We start from the raw sequence: 17090 nt of genomic DNA, 5'->3' as shown, positions 1-17090 counted from the left end.
AACTAATTTTTTGTCCTTTGCTTACTTCTAAAATGGGGGGACTTCCTGTGGGGACCAGCATTTGAGCTCTGTGGTTGAGCTAAATTGCTGCTTTGCTGCTGATTCCCTAGGGAAGTCTTTTTGTGCAGCTCAGGGTTTAATGGTTGACCTTATAGGAACTAATGCCTCTCCAGAGACCTGGTGCACCTGGGTTGTGTAGAAACTCTGATCTGGGCCTGAGTCTTTTCGTCAAACTGCTCCCCATGCAATTCTGCATTCCTGACCAGTCTCCTCTGAGTGTTCCTTTGCTGACTGGGGTGCCAGTCACCTGTCCTTGCCATGCCCCAGTGTTTTCCTGGCGGGCCCATCTCCTCCACCACCCATACTGCAAACACTTCCCATGGGATGGGCCATGCACCGGTCCTTTGCATGACTCACTGGCCTCTGAGTAGCTCCTTTTTCAGTTGTTCTGGCTCCTCATTCCTATGTGGGTCCATGGGAACCCTATTAGTGGCTTTGCTGTCCTGGGGCCACCAAGGCCCTCTTCTCCCCTGCAGTCTCCATGTGACTTCATTGGAAGGGCACAGCTGTGGCTTTTGCCGGCTCCTGCTCTGTGCGCTCAGCAGCTCCAGCCTTAAAGCAGCTGCAGCACGAAATGGTCTGAGTGGTTTTTTCTTTCTCTCATCATGTGTTCTCCTGCATTCAAGCACTCCATGGGTCTCCCCTCCTCTTCCCCTGAGCCCTAGCAGCTCCGGCTTGGCTGTTGTTGCTTTTTTATAGTTGTAAATTGGTTGATTTGTGGGAGAGAGTGATGCTGGGGACAGTTTATTCCGCCATCTTGACTGGAAGCTAAGACTAAGTTTTGAACATATACAAAATAAGCACAAAATTAGAGAACGTCCTTGCTGCCCAGCTGCAACAACTCTCGTTGCTCCATTCTTGTGTCATTTTTTTGCCCTCATTTTTCTCTTCTCTCTAGTACTTTAAAGCCCATCTCAGACATTTAGTTTTGCCTTCAAGTGTCTACTGTGTATGGCTGACATGTACAATTAGGCACCAAATACTTTCTTAATGTCCCTAATGCCCAGCCAGGCCCGGTGTTCCTAGACTGTCTTATGTGTTTTCATTGTTGGTTTATTTGAATCAAGGTTGGGACAGGCCCCCTCTCTACACGTGGGTGGCCACTCTCTGAAATCTCATTCATTCTGTGAAAGTCCCCTCTTTGTTTTATGCCTTTTATTTGTTGAAGAATTCGAGTTGTTGGTCCTGTAGAATTTCCTCTGTGGTAGACTGGCTGGTTGCAATCCTGTGACCTTGAACTAGTGCCCTTCCCCCGGCTGGTAGAAGCAGGTAGAGGCCAGTGGGCTGGGCTGGTAGAAGCAGGTAGAGGCCAGTGGGCTGGGACTCACCTTTCCGGGCAGGTGCTGGGGGAGGGGTACTTACTGATGTGTGACAGAGATGTTTATGTTGGAATTTCCAGCTCAATGTATTTTAAAGCACTAGTAGTTTCTATATTTTGGTGCCTGATTTTAAAGATGTGTGCGCCTTTTGTTAAGGAGATGTATGGATTTTTCAAAATAAGTTTGATTTAAATTAATTGGTTAATAAAGTGTAGAAACATCTTGTGGAGTTTTTTAACCTAACAGAAATGTCTCAGTTCTCTTATTTTAAATTGGTTTTCATGTAGTTTTTACTAAAAACGCAAGTTAAATTTACCTTTGCTTCTCTTTTTTTATGTGGGAAAAGTAGATGTGTAATTTTGCCCGAATTTGTAGTTTTTCTCTTAGTGAGAGGTTTTTTTTTTTTTTTTTTAAAGATGACCGGTAAGGGGATCTTAACCCTTGACTTGGTGTTGTCAGCACCAGGCTCTCCCAAGTGAGCTAACCGGCCATCCCTATATAGGATCCGAACCCGTGGCCTTGGTGTTATCAGCACCACACTCTCCCAAGTGAGCCACGGGCCGGCCCTTAGTGAGAGGTTTTATAACAAAAAGATTGCCACTTTGGTGGGTCAGTACCGAAACCTTATTTTGATATCTGCAGGGTCATTTCTTTTGAATATTTTAATGTGTGCTTTTCAGTTTGTTTGGAGTCAAGAGCTATTCTTACTGTAGTTTTTTTCTCCTAGATAAATCATTTTTATTCATAGCAAACCCCTGGGCCTGAGAGATACGTGAGCTGGTCCCTCTGGAAAAGTGAGAGTGGATGTACTATGTAGTGATATGGGGCCTGATTCTAGAATTTTTGTCTCATGAGGAAAACGCTGGAGTTCTGTAGGCACTGTAGGGGAGGAAAGTGGGCTTGTTCACGTGGCCTGGTGTGAACTCACCTGCTGAGTGCCCCGAAGTCCTCACGTGTACCATGCCAATGAGGCAGCTGTCACTCTCCTCTGAGCAGGGGTGGAGCTCGTCCGTAAGTGGGTGCGTGGGCTGCAGGATTGTTTGTGGTCTGTCTCCTCTGACTGTCCTTGCTGCTGCGTGCCCACTGCCCAGCTCAGAGCCGGACCTAGTAAGTGCGGATCCCTGCCGGGTCCTGGAGTGGTTAGGGTCAGCGTCTGCTGGCCCAGCCTCAGCCTATGTGAGGGACTTAGGGGGCCCAGAAGGTGACCTGTGGTGATGCTGGCCCTGGTCTGTCCCATGCACTTTCCCTTCCTGGCCAGCCTGATGTTCCCTGGCACTCTGCCTCTGCCTGTAGCATTCGGCATGGTGGGCTCCCTGGCATTAATCAGAAAAAGTGATGATTGTGCCCTGTGAGAGCTGTCCACTACCCTGCAGAGGAATTTCCTTCTGCTCTGAGATGTCATCGGGTGGGTGGGTGGGGCTTGGGCTTTGGCAGCTTCTCTGGGAGGGGAGGGGCAGGGGCCAAAGGCCAGCTAGGGGAGACCCTACCCCAGAGCAGCTCCAAGGTTCCAGGTGAGACCACGGCCTACATCCCACTCATGTGGCAGGCTGTGGGGTCCCTGCCCCTCCTCTGGGCTCTGGGACCTGAGGAGACAGACTGCTCACCTTCCTGTTGGGAAAGTTTGTGAGAAGCTGGAGCAGAGCAGGTCTAAGCACAGGCTCCCTGTGGCACTTTCCAGCCCACTGCTCTCTGGTTCCTCTGGGAGAAGAGGAGGAGAGGCAGACTTTGCACGGGTTCGTGCCGGACAGTGGTGTCTTCCCACGCAGGGTTGGCTCTGGGTGGACACCTCCGTCTGCTTTCTGATGACCTCTGGTGTCAGCGTGAGTGGCACGTGTAATGCATCTGCAGTTGGGTTTAACTCAATCAACATCTCAGTCTTGTCCTTTTCTGTCAGGCAGTTGGGTTGTTTCTTACTTTTCACTATCGGACGTAGCAGTGCTAGGGACGTCTTGGAACAGATTAGCTTTTTGGGTTATTTCCTTGTGGTAGGGTCCCAAAGTAGAATTAGCGGGTCAGAGATGCAAATGTGTCTGTGTCTTGCTGGGTTCCAGGAGGGCCTGGTGCATCTCCACCATCTCTGGGCACTTAGGACTTTACATTAATTTTTGCCAACCTCATATATTCAGATTTTTCTTTCTTTCTTTCTTTTTTTTTTTTTTTTTTTAAAGATGCCCGGAAAGGGGATCTTAACCCTTGACTTGGTGTTGTCAGCACCACGCTCACCCAGTGAGCTAAACCGGCCATCCCTATATGGGGTCCAAACCCGGGGCCTTGGTGTTATCAGCACCACACTCTCCTGAGTCAGCTACGGGCCGGCCCCAGATTTTTCTTTGAAATCTGTCTTCAGAGTTTAGTACTTTTCACTTGGCTTATTTTAGGCCTTGCCCAGAGCCCTTTAAAGTTTTGACATCAAGGTTAGCTAAACTGGCAGTGTCGGGATTAACTTTGATTTTAACAGAAGTGAGGAGACTATGGGATGTGTCCAGCATACCCTGGCCAGGACTGTGCAATGCCTTTGTCAGCCCAGGGGTCCCCAAGTGTCCCCTCCACCTATCCAGGCTCTGAAGCAGAGCACTGGGTAGATTTGCTGAGACTGGCTGAAGGGGATCATGCCTGTGTCATGGGCTGGGAGGCTCAGACCCTGTGGTGGACTTTGTTGCTCCTTTGATCATGACAGTGGGGTGCAGGGAGGCTTGGGGCCCACCATGCCAGCCAGCGCTATGGAGCCCACAAACACAATTCCCAAGAGGACGAACAGCAAAGCCGCCAGGAGAGGCCCAGTGTGGGTGGCCACCCAGGGCCATGGACAATTGTGCTCCACTTGGGCAGATCTCACACATTAGTGCCCATTTCAGTTACACTCCACACATGCTTCAGTGCCCCATGGCACTAATAAGGAGACCTGGAGAGCCCCGGTCACCCTATGGCCTCAGCATCAGGCCACCCTGCCCTGACGAGCCCCGAGCCCACTGCTGTTGGCCACTCCCAGCTCTTCTCTCATGAATCACCATGTTTTATTTCTTCCTGTGGCCCTGGAGCCTGTCCCAGCCCAGCTCCGGATGGAGGGTGCCCTCACTGGGAGCAGCTCCGTCTCACGTGGGAGGAGCTCAGGTCTCAGCAGCAGCGAGGCAGGGACTGCACTGTGAGGCGGTGGCCCTGCCCTGAGCTGGGCCCTGCCCGGGGACGAGGCCCTGGCCTCTCTCTCCTGCGCCCCAAGCCCCCGGGCTGGTCGGGCTGACTCCCCCCCGGCCGTGACCCCACCAGGTGCTCCCGGCCTCCACCATCCCACAGCCAGCCTGGCCCCTAGCTGCTGCTGCGCTCGCTCTGTGGGGCCATGTGAGCAGCTCATCAGTCTGTGTCGATGTCCATGTAGGTGGAGGAAACCGAGGACACATCAGTGAGAGGCAGCTGAGTGGTGACAACCGATTCATCTGTGTGGAGCCTTCGCTGCATGCAGGATTGCTGATCATTCCTTCAACATCTGTGCATCCACCGTCCATCCATTTATCCAGCTCTGATGAGCGTTTACCAGCTCAGGGGTCTGTGCCCATGTCGGGAGACACAGCGGGGACTTGGGAACACGGAGCCAGGCCAGCTGTTGGACTCCAGAGCAAACCCTGCTCAGGGCCGTGCAGACCCACAACTGCCGTTCACAAACCAAACCCGCATTCATATGTGGCTTCTCTGGTTTTCAAGCAGTACCACATCTAGGAAAAAGGGACTGCTCTGACTGATCTTTATTCCATCACTGTCACGTTGCTGGATGGAAACAAATGTGACAAAATGTTGAAAAACAGTGTATCTGGGTGAGGGACATGGGGGAGCTCTCGGAGTCATTCTCACAGTCTTGCCATAATTTGGAAAGTGTTTCAAAATGAAAACTTAAGGAAAAAAGATCCCATCATATTCCCTGAGAGCATGGCGTTGCCCGTATTTAAGCCAGTATTATAACTTTCTTACTTAGGTTCTGTTTTGTTTTGTTTTTTTCTTGATGGTCGGGACATTTCAAGTTACAGCATATCTCAGACTTAAAATGTACAGAAATAGTTTTCTTGCCTTGTTTCAGCTTTCTTTCTAAGAAAGTCATAATTTTTATAATTTTTATAAAGGTTGATATGTGGCTGTGTGTGAATTTCCTAGGGCCGCTGTGACAAAGTGCCATAAAGAGGGTTGCTTACAGCAGGTCATCCTCTCCCAGCTCTGGAGGCCAGAAGCCTGAGATCAAGGTGGGCAGGGCCACTCCCTTCTAGGGCTCTGGGGAGGGTCCTTCCAGCCTCTTCCAGCTCCTGGTGGCTCCAGGCATCCCTGGGCTGGTGGCTGCGTGGCTCTAGTCCCTGCCTCTGTGGTCATGCATCCGCCTCCTTCTTCTCCCTGTGTCCTCTTCCTTCTGGGCATCTGTGTGTCCAGATTCCCCTCTCATAAGGACACCAGTCACAGTGGGTTAGGATCCACCCTAATGACCTCATCTTGACTTGGTTACAAAGGTCACATTCACAGATACTAGGGGTTAGGGCTTCAGTGTGCCTTTTTGGGGGCTCAGTCTGACCTGTGGCAGCCAGTGACTGCTGCTGAACGCCGGCTGTGACCGATGCAGTCTTGGCTGCGTGCTGTGGTCTCACGCTCCGTACTGCGACCTGGAGCACCTCCACCGCTTCCCTGAATCTTCACATCATCCTGAGGCCTCACACCTTCAAGCCCACCACCCAGGATCAGGAATTTCCCATCTCATTTTACTTCTGTTAGCACGGAACATGGACATTTTGGAAATATTTATTTGAGTTAAAAATGTAAAGTTTAGGGCCGGCCCGTGGCTCACTGGCTCACTCGGGAGAGTGCGGTGCTAATAACACCAAGGCCCCGGGTTCGGATCCCATATACGGATGGCCGGTTCGCTCACTGGGTGAGCGTGGTGCTGACCACACCAAGTCAAGGGTTAAGATCCCCTTACCGGTCATCTTAAAAAAAAAAAAAAAAAAAATGTAAAGTTTCAATATTGCAGGTTTAATGTGAAAAAGGAACTACAGTTTTGCTGACCCCAGGGGTATGTGGGGAGCCTGTCTCGCATTGAATTGTGGTCCTTGGGCCAAGAGGACCCCAGACTCAGCGGAGGGCAGGGCAGTGCACTGGGTAGTGTAGATGCCATGTGTGCTGCCAGCATGAGGAATGTGGCTGTGCCCACCAGGGCACCCAGAAGGGCTTCCTAGAGGAGGAGGGCTCTTCATCTCTGGCAGAATCTGGCCTGTTAAAACGTATGGCCAGATACCTCCTTGTCCGTAGCCTAAGTGAGCCAGTAGGAGTTTAGCTGCCTATAAAAATCAAGTGTGGTTTGGAGGTGAAAGGTCGGCCCAGAGGCAGATTCCAGTCCAAAGGAGGCGTCTCGGAGCATGCAGCACAGACAGTGGCCTCTTCCCCTTTCTTTCCCCCACCCCATGGAACAAAGAAATTCCCTGACCAACTTCCCAGCAGCCGAGGCAAAGAGGCTGGAAGTTCCCAAGCCTCGCCAGGCACAGGGGCCTTGGCTCTCCTGTGGCTCTGGGCCTGGCCTTTCCTCCTGGGTTGGTCCTTCTCTGTCCTCTTCTTTGCCTGAGTCTTGTTCCCGGGATCCTGGGTCCCTCCCCCACATTCCAGAACCTAAGTCAGGGCACCCAGGACCCCTTGATGGTGGCTGCCCCTGTGGACTCCTGGGTGCCCCAGCCTCTCTGAGGCTGCAAAGCCCTCACCCACCCAGCACATGGCTGGACACAGGGTCTCATCCTCAGGATGTGCCGTCCGCAGACGCTTCTCCAGCCCATTTCCCACCAGTTCCTGCTCATTCTTGCCAGACTTTCCTCCAAGGGCCATGTGCTTGACCACCTCCATCTCTTGCCACTGTCCAAACCATCCTAAAACACAGGGGCTAAAGCAGCCACTTCAATCTCTCTCCAGGCTCTGAATCTGGGCTCAGCCAGACAGCTCTTCTGCCCTGAGTCCTTGGGAGGGCAGGGCTGGGGTGGCCAGGGTGGGTTACTCAGTGGTCTGGCACCTTGACCGGGTTGGCTGGGACACTGGGGCAGCTGGGCCTTTTTCTCTCCACACTGTCCAGCTGAAGAGCTGTGCTTCTTATGTACAGGCTCAGGCTCTGTGTGACCAGAGACCATGAACCCCAGGGATGGGCTCCTTCAGAGGCCATCTGCCACCTTGACTGTGGGCTGGTCCTTGCCCCCTCCCTGTGCCCCCACAGCACCCTTTGTGCCTCTGGAGTCATCTGGCTCTGGCCTGTTTGGCACGTTTCTGTTGCAATCCTGCTGCGTGGGCGCTGGGGACTGAGGTATGTGGTCTGGGGGGGATGCACCACACAGAGGGAAGTGACATTAGGCAGGCCTGGGAAGGCCGAGGAGGTGGCAGCAGCCCAGGCGTGCCAAGGCCGGGGTGGAGGTGAAGGAACTGAGAAAGGCGGGTGGGTGGGCGGGCAGGCGGGGAGGGGCTGGGTGCTGAGCCTGCAGATCCAGGGCAGGGCGGGTGGTCGGCCACAGGCTCACGTCATCAGAAGATCTCGCCTGAAGTTCTCTACCAGGCACCTGTGCCAATTTCTTCCCACCAGAGAAAACTTGGATAATACCACCCCACCTCAGCGTCTAATGATGACATCGGTTAACATTTTTTGGTGTATTTCTTTCCAGTTAGTAGCTCCTTTTTAAATTTTAAGAAATCACCGTGAACAATAATAATATGATGTGTACAAAATTTAATTTATACAATAATTTCACATTGTCTGTGTCTTAACCTTGAATTTTTCAGAAGAGGGGAAACATCTAAACACCTCAGTGTGTGGAAGTGATGTCAGGTGGTCAAGGGCTGCCTGGTTCCGTGGGACACACAGAGCTGGCTAGAAGGGTTTTTCTGAGTGAGAGTGAGCACTGCCCCATGTACGTGTGTGTCTTTGTGGCTCCTGTGGCCAGGCTGCTCCTTGGTGTGCGAGTCTCCTGGGGCTGCCATAACAAAGACCACAAACTGAACGACTTAAATGACAGGAATTGATTCTCACGGTTCTGGAGGCTGGAAGTCTGAGACCAAGGTGTTGGCAGTGCCTGCCCCTTAGAAGGTGCTGGAAGCATCTGCTCCAGGCCCCTCCTGGCCTTGGTGGGTGCTCGTTCTGTAAGGGCACCAATCACGTTGGATCAGGGGCCTACCCTAATGACCTCATCTTAACAAATCATATCCACAACGACCTGTGTCCAAATAAGGTCACATTCTGAGGTACTGAGATATAGGACTTCAACATGAATTTTTTTGGGGGGGCACAATTCAACCCATAACAAATGGCAATGAGTTCCTTGGACAGATAAGTGCAGGATGACATTCGAACAAGAATATTCCTTAAAAGTCAATTTTAATCAACTTTGTTGAGGTGTATTTTACATATAGCACTGTGCACTTGTTTAAAGAGGACTGCTGGATGAGTTTGTGTGCTCTGTGACACCAACAGTCACATCGAGGTGCAGTGCGTCCCCTCACCACAAGTTTCTGAGCCTGTTTGTTGTCCCTCCCGGCTCCAGGCACCTGACCTGCCTCCCGTCACCACAGATTAGTTTCCATTTTCTGGAGTTTCATATAACGGGAATTGCGCATTCTCGTTGTGTCTGGCTTCGTTCAGTCGGCATAATTATTTTGAGATCCGCCCATGTTGTTGCGGGCAGGTGGCATTACAGGGTCGGGGGGCATTGCAGAGGAAGGTACTTCAGGGTGAGGAGCCTGTGGGTTCCTCCTCATGGCCGAGCAGTGTCCTGTCGTTTGGATTTACCACACTGTATTCATCTGTTTACTTGCTGATGCGTATTTAGGTTGTTTCCAGAATTTGACTGTTTTTTTTTTTTTTTTTTTTTTTTTTAAAGATGACCGGTAAGGGGATCTTAACCCTCGACTTGGTGTTGTCAGCACCACGCTCTCCCAAGTGAGCCACGGGCCGGCCCTCAGAATTTGACTGTTTTGAATGAAGCTGTTGTGAAGTTTTGTGCATGAGTCTGTATGTGGAGGTATGTTTTCACTTCTCTTGAGTAGGTGCCTAGAATTTGAATTGGTGGATCACATGGCGTTTAACTTCTGAAGATGCTGCCAGACTGTTTTCCAGAGTGTCTGCCTGTTTGCATCCCTGCCAGCCATGCACGAGGGTGCCAGCTTCCCTATATCCTCGCCAACACCTGGTGTGGTTGTTCTTTTTAACTTCAGCCATTCTCATGGGCGTGCAGGGGCATCTCGTGTGGTTTTTGTTTGTATCTCCCTGATGGCTGAAGAAGCTGAGCCTCTGTCTGTGTTTAGCATTGATGTATATTCTTTGTGATGTGTCTGTTCAAAATATTTGCCCATTTGAAAAATTTCACCAAAATAATTATGAAGCAATCTTTAGACTTGTCGAGTTAAACTTGGCCTTGGCCTCTGCCGTGGTTTCCCCACTGCCCAGGAGCCCTCCGGACCTGCCGGGAGCTGTTTGGCTCCTGGCGACCAGGAGCAGAATGGTTTGGGCTTAGAGCTAGGGGCATCTCGCTTCCAATTTAAAATAATGATTTGGGGCCGAGCCCGTGGCGCACTTGGTAGAGTGCTGCGCTGGCAGCGCGGCAACGCTCCCGCCGCGGGTTCGGATCCTATATAGGACTGACCGGTGCACTCACTGGCTGAGTGCCGGTCACGGAAAAAAAAAATAAAAATAAAAAAAAAATAAAAATAAAATAATGATTTGTCTGTTAGATTACATTTTAAGCAAACATTTAAATAAAGTGTTTAAATTAAGTCTAAGTGAAATGCAGAAGTTACAAGTCAGAGGTAAAAACGTCTGAATGTGGTGAAGTATTTTGAGCTGACGTTCGGCAGGGACGTTTACCCCGAGAAGTCTTTGCAGAGCCGAGTGGGGCTTTTCTTGACCGCGGCGCCATTGCATGGCCGGGCCAGCAGGGGGCTCCCCAAGGCCGCGGTCGCTGCACACTGAGCCAGGGACAGCCGCGTGCCCTGCGTGTGCCCTGCACAGAGCTGACGTCCGTCTGTTTGGTAACGTCACAAACACAAGATCTAGATTACATCCAGTATTTTACCCTTTTATTAGAACAAATAGCCTTCCTGGTAGAACTCCTTAGGGACAAAGGGAAAAAAATAACCCCATTCTGCTCCCTAAATTAACATTTTGAACACACGGTATAGCAAATGAAATATATTCATAGCAGTCTTCAGATTTCATGGTTCTTGTGCATTTTAAGACATGGTGATTTATTTGGCCTTTACCCATGAAGCATTAATAGCCCCATGAAAGAGCTGGAGTGAATAACAAATTTACGTCTTCAATAGTATAGCTTCTGCTTATAATTTTAAAAAATAGCTTTCTGTTGATATCCCTTTACCTGAAGGTTGCTGGTTGAAGGAAGCTTTTGGAATGTGCTGTTACTACTAAGATGAAGCTAGTGGCTGGGATGCCGAGTGCTTGGTGCTATTAATTAGTTGACTTGATAAAGGTGACTCGTCACTCAGAGCAGAGTGATCAGGTTTGCAGGTGGCTTCCTCTCTGGACACGGGGGTGTATGGCCTGCTGCCCAGAGGCTGAGCTGGGGAGTTGGCAGACTGGGTATGATGTCGGTCCTTGGTGCCAGGACAGGATCGCGAGGTGTGCGGAAGCCCTGGGCTGTGGAGCTGGATGTGCAGGCTTGGTTTTGAACTCAACATGCACTAGTCTGAGGCCGTGAGCAAGCCCTCAGTATCCTTCAGCTTCAGTTTCTGAGCATGCAGTGTGGAGATGACGTCTGTCTTTCCTGGTGACTGCTGGGATTTGAAACAGAAGCAGAAGTGTCAGGCAGGTGGCTGGCCCTGGTGGGACAGGCTGCAGCCACCATCCCATTGTCTGTGCTGTTCGACCAACTGCATTGTCTGTTGTGTGACTGGTTGTCCCTGGCTGGGGCAGAGTGATTAGCAAGTCCCTGTGCTCCCCAACACAGTTGGGGGTGACACGACTTTTGGAGTTTGTTTCTGGGATGTGGTGGATTCAAGTTGTCTTGGCAGCCAATGTGGTTATGCCGAAGCCTGTTTCATAAGTGAATCTGTTGAAATTGGTGAGCTATAAATAAAACAGATACTAGAGAACCTACAGAAAAAAAACCAGAAAAGGCTTTTGGGAAGAACAGTGGAGAGGAGGAGGTACCTTTGAGACGGCATCTGCACAGCTTTCGTGCGGTCAACGTCAGTGCAGCAGCAGGCCCCTGCCGGCCGCCTTGGCCTCCTCTCCAGCACCTTCCCTTACAGTGATTTGATGTCTGTGTCCGTTCGTGGATTGTAAGCTCCTCTCTGAAAGGGCCCCTCACTCACAGGAGGTGCTACACGTGCCCTTTGAATGCATGAGAGTGCCCTGTGATCCTGTGTAAGTTGCTCAGGTAATGCAGAGATGAAGAAAAGGTGGTCGGTCCACAGGTGTGTGTCCCGTGAGCAGGCATGTCTCGATCAGGTGGGACACTCCACCAGGGCAAGGCAGAGGCTCTGCCGTCTTCCTACAAGAACCTGTTGCAAGGTGCGTTAGTGTCGTCTGCCTCCTACTTGTACGGCATTACCTGGGATGACTCGCCAAGTCGTGAGGGTGCTTCCATTTTTAGGGTCACAGCTGGGAAGTAGGCCGTTGGGCAGTCTTCTGCCACAACGAGGCTGATGTGACACCGTGAACATTGTGTGATGCTGGGAGATCACCACACAGTCTCCTAAAACTTCCCCAGCATGGAGAGGTTGTGTGTACCCTTGATATTTCCATAGCTGACTAATCTCTTTTAAAGATTGTCACTTTTTTTCTTTTTGGTGTTCAACTAACTTTTTTCCTAAATGAAAATTTTATTGTTTTTCTTGCTATAAAACCTCTGTGAGTACATAACTGATTTTGAGCTGCCCTGATTAAATAACAGCTTGTTTCAGAACTTTGGATTTAAGCTGAACTCATTTGAGAAAGGTAAGCCCCATGAGGTAGTTGTTGCTCCTGTAAAACATCCCTGGCCTTTTCCGTCCCTTTCCTCGTTCTCCCTAATTCCTGAAGGGTCTGTTTTCCCAGTGAGTAGAGGGACATCTTATTCATGCAGGAATCAGATGATGAAACACACAACTTTCTAGTTTGGAAACAGTGCCCGAAGCTTGTGAGGGTTCCCATCACAGGGCCAGCAACCAGGTGTCGCTTGAGTGGACTCCAGGAATTAAACAGATCCTTTGAGTTTAAATGATCGTTTCCTGGATATGAGGTGTGTTAAAGTCCCTCAGTCCAGTTAATCTGAGGGCTGTCAAGCCACATGTGAGGAACAAGGCTACAGCTAGTGGAAACGCCTGTCCCTGTCTCTGTCTTCTCAAATCAGACCCTCTGGAATGAGGGTTAGCACCCCGGGTCACAACCCACCGTACAGGGCCCTGATACACTCAAGATGGGGGACTGCTGGTGTCGTCTGTGAGCTACGACCCCCGCCCCCAACTCCACAATCTGTTCTGAGCATTATTCATTTTTCTCTTTACTGGTGGCCCATATTCGTGGCCAGCTCAGCCATGCACACCACACAGCAGGGCTGACACACAGCAGAAGTCGTGTGTTTACCTCCAGCCTTCGAGTCTGGGGGCCGGTCTGGGGTGGGGCAGGGGTCTCTGTTCTTGGCTACAGCCTCAGTGCCTCAACAGCTCCTGGCTGCAGGAGGCGCTCAATCAAGGTGAAGGGGCTCATTTAGCAGGACGTCACAGGGTCTTGAGGCCAGCGTGTCATGTCTGCCTTCACACCATGTTGCCCTGGCTGGGAGGAAGCTGGTGGGGATCAGGGGTGGCCAGCCTTCCTGGAACGAGCTGCCACATGGGTCCCAGCTGCAAGAGAGCCTAGGAAATTCCCACCTCAAAGGTGGGATAGTGGCCCTGGCAGTCGGAGTGGGAGGTAGGGAATGAGAGCCTTTTATGCTTTTCTGCCTTGAAAGCCCAGAGGGACCGCTTTTCTCCTGAGGGAGTGTTAAAGATCTCAGGTGACTTTTGAACGTGTTCTGTGATGACTGGAGGAAGGTGTGTGTGGTAACAGACTGAGTCTGTGGAGAAGGGCACCAGGTAGAACCAGCTAAGCCCCAGCCTGTCCTCCAGGGGGCTGCATTCAGCAGTTTGGGATGGCCCCTCGAGGGAAGGACACGACTGTCCCTACGTTTGACCAGTGTGGTTTTCCTCTAATTAAGCACATTTTGGCATGTCAGGTGAGCGCCACTGCTTGATGATCAGCTGGAGAAATGGAGTTAGTGATGTGGAAAGGTCCAGCTCTGATGGCTTTATCTCAGGCAGTGTTACGGGTAGAACATGTCCCCCAGGAATTCACATGCTGGAGTCCTAACCTTCAGTACCTGGGAGTGTGACTATATTTGGAATAAGGTTATTGCAAATGCAGTTAGTTAAGATGAGGTCATTGGGGTGGGCCCTTAATCCCAATATGACTGGTGTCCTTGTAAAAAGGGGAAATTTGGACACACACACACACACACAGTGAGAATGCCACTTGAAGACGAAGGCAGAGGTCATGGGGATGCCTCCACACAGACCCCAGTGATCTCCGGCCACCTCAGAAGTGGGAGAGGCCTGGAACAGGGCCTTCCCATCTCTGCTCACATCTCGGTTTCAGACTTCCAGCCTCCAGAACTGTGAGGGAATACATTTCTGTTGTTTAATCCCCCGACTCTGGTCCTTTGTTATGGCAGCCCTAGGAAAGGAATATAGGCAGCAATAAGAAACAAATGAGGCAGAACGGTCATGAAAACTGGGTCTAAGGAGAAACTCTGGGGAGGGTCTCCTAAGGTTCTACAAAGCAGGGCCTCTTGACATGGGAGTGACAGGGAGATTCTGATGGCTTCTCGTAGGCTCCACGGGCACAGGAAACCTCTCAGGGCTGAGGTGGTTCCAGCAATAAGCCAGAATCTCCCTGCCTGTGGAGCAGGTTTGAGCTCAGATTTCTGGAAATATTTAGGGGTAAAGCTGCGCATGTCTGCTTTAAGTTCATATTGCTCTGTGGTTTCTCTGCACAGGAAGTTTTATTTTTTAATTTCTTTAAAGGATGTTTCCTCGAGTGTGAGGGATGGAAGTCACAGCATGGGTTATTTGACCTCGGTTTTCATTTTGGGTAAGAAGTTGCTTCACCTATTGACAGTGTTTTCACTGTTTCTGGCATATGTTCATAGCTGTGTGTAGGATCCTATTCCAGACCTGTTGCCCTTTATGGCCATGGTTAGTCTCCAGCCTGGAAATTCACCTCAGACGCCCATCCGGGGACACGTGGACCCCTCTCAGCATTTGCTGCCCTGTGCAGGTGAAGGCACAGGTGTGTCTGCACACCTGTGCTCTGGTCCTGCGGATGCACTAATGCTGTGGGCAGTTCTCCCCTCGTGTCCACTCAGTCCTGGCTCACGGCTGGGGTCCCCGCATGGCATATGCCCTGCAGGGGCTGTGCGTGAGGTAGCGCCTCCACATCGCGCCCGCCTGAGCTGCTTTTGACAGCATCTGTCTACATTGAGCGTGTGGGTAACTCTTCCATTCTCACCCCTGCAGAGTCTGTAGAAGAGGCACCACCAGGATTCCCCAATGAACAACCGAAAGGAAGATATGGAGATCGCATCCCACTACCGGCACCTGCTGCGTGAGCTCAACGAGCAGAGGCAGCACGGAGTGCTGTGTGATGCCTGTGTCGTTGTGGAGGGCAAGGTCTTCAAGGCCCACAAGAACGTCCTGCTTGGGAGCAGCCGCTACTTCAAGACGCTCTACTGCCAGGTGCAGAAGACATCTGACCAGGCCACAGTCACCCACTTGGACATCGTCACTGCCCAGGGCTTCAAGGCCATCATCGACTTCATGTATTCTGCCCACCTGGCCCTCACCAGCAGGAACGTCATCGAGGTGATGTCCGCTGCCAGCTTCCTGCAAATGACGGACATCGTGCAGGCATGCCACGACTTTATCAAGGCCGCACTGGACATCAGCATCAAATCGGATGCCTCCGACGAACTTGCGGAGTTCGAGATCGGGGCCTCATCCAGCAGCAGCACGGAAGCGCTGATCTCGGCTGTGATGGCTGGAAGGAGCATCTCTCCGTGGTTGGCGCGGCGCACGAGTCCCGCCAATTCTTCCGGAGACTCGGCCATCGCCAGCTGCCATGAAGGAGGGAGCAGCTACGGGAAGGAGGATCAGGAGCCCAAGGCCGATGGCTCCGATGATGTTTCTTCACAGTCGCCGTGGCCTGGGGACATGGGCTACGGGTCTTTGCACATCAAGGAGGAAAAGATTTCACCGTCCCACTACGGAGGGGGTGAGCTGCCTTCTGCCAAGGACTGTGCGATACGGAACTCTTTCTCAGAGCAGGGTGCCACAGACAGCTGGCAGCCCACGGGCCGAAGGAAGAATCGGAAAAACAAAGAGACTGTCCGTCACATCACTCAGCAGGTGGAGGACGACAGCCGGGCCAGCTCCCCGGTGCCCTCGTTCCTTCCAGCACCGGGGTGGCCATTCAGCAGCCGAGACACAAGTAAGCCTTTTGTTTGTTATGGGTGGGGCTCAGCCTCTCCGGTCACTGTGTGTCAGTGGCCTGGTGGCTGTTCACTGTGTGGATGGCATGGCGCTTTTTCAGGCTCACACTGGTGGCTTTCTGTGGTCACTGCCTTTCCCAGTCAATTGGTGTGACCTCAGGGATTGTGACCAATGCATCTCAAAGGCCAGAGCAACTCCTCGGCCTGCATGTCTGTCCCCATCAGCACAGCACTGGCATTACCCACACAGAGGCCGCTGGGTGGGGCTCCTCTGAAGCCAAGGGGACTTGAGCTGGGGGCGGGGTGATCCCCAAGGGAAGGCCTTCAGCCCTAGGTGTGGGGTGAGGTTCAGCGTGCAGGGTCTTATCTCTCTCACACGTGCACTGGCTGGGGTAACTAAGCTGGCCGTTCACCAGAGTGGCCGTCAGCTCCAGATTTTCCATCTCGTGGCCTTCTTCCTCTCGTATTGTAGTTGTCGTGACTGTGGAACGAAATGTCACATGAGTGTGTTCTGCTCTTGGTACCTCAGCTTGACCTGAGATGACTTAAGGAGCTACCATAATGCAGCCTCTTCCGCAAGGGGACGAGTATTTCCTCTTTGCTAGTAAGTGTGGGTTCCAGTAGTTCAATCCAATAGATGGTGTTTTTTTCTTATAGCCATGGACCGTTCCCGCACAATGCAGAGGGTCTCTCTTTGGGTACCACATTTAATTCACAGTGTTCGTTGCAAGGGGCTGTAAGCTCAGCTTTGTTGAAGCTGATCCTCAGGACCTGAATGATACTTACTAGTCTGGGAGACAGACACGAAACTCATAAATTGTTTATCAAATACCAGGTGCTATTGCCAGTGCTGAGCACATAGTAACACTTATGCCTATGGGGTGTCCTTCCTAGTGGCAGGCGAGCATGAGCTTACCCCTGCCCCCTGCTGGTGCAGCCCAGGGCAAGGAAGGGTATTTGATCAGAGCAGGGATGGTGGCCTCTTAGCAAGTGCCCTCCGTGGGGAGGCCCCTCCAGGATGAAGGTTAGAAATCCACCAGACAGAGCTGGATACAAGGCAGCACACCGTGGGGTCATAGGCCCTGAAAAATGTCAGAAATGCACAGCATGCCTGTGTGCTCGATGGGGGAGGGCTGGTTGCTCCCCTGCCTAGAAGGCTTCTTGGGGTTCTTGGGGCAGGGTGGGGGCCCCCCTCGGTGAC

The 17090-nt window shown here is 51.6% G+C and overlaps 1 protein-coding gene across 4 annotated transcripts in view; it reads left to right on the top strand.

Moving 5' to 3' along the window:
• Window positions 1-17090, top strand: part of ZBTB46 (zinc finger and BTB domain containing 46) — a 72306-nt gene that overhangs the window by 10562 nt on the left and 44654 nt on the right. For 2 of the 4 annotated variants that reach the window (XM_063109120.1, XM_063109094.1), the window contains exon 2: window positions 14919-15888. In XM_063109120.1, the coding sequence (XP_062965190.1) occupies window positions 14952-15888 (937 nt within the window). In that variant the 5' untranslated portion in view covers window positions 14919-14951. Of the gene's footprint in view, window positions 1-9262; window positions 9310-9329; window positions 9392-14918; window positions 15889-17090 lie in introns of those variants that run through there. The other 2 variants (XM_063109110.1, XM_063109101.1) reach the window with 2 other exon arrangements.

This window comes from Cynocephalus volans, chromosome 1 (genome assembly GCF_027409185.1).
Source record: "Cynocephalus volans isolate mCynVol1 chromosome 1, mCynVol1.pri, whole genome shotgun sequence".
Lineage (NCBI taxonomy): Eukaryota > Metazoa > Chordata > Mammalia > Dermoptera > Cynocephalidae > Cynocephalus > Cynocephalus volans.
The sequence above is the reverse complement of the archived record's forward strand: the minus strand, read 5'-3'. Positions and strand labels throughout refer to the sequence as shown.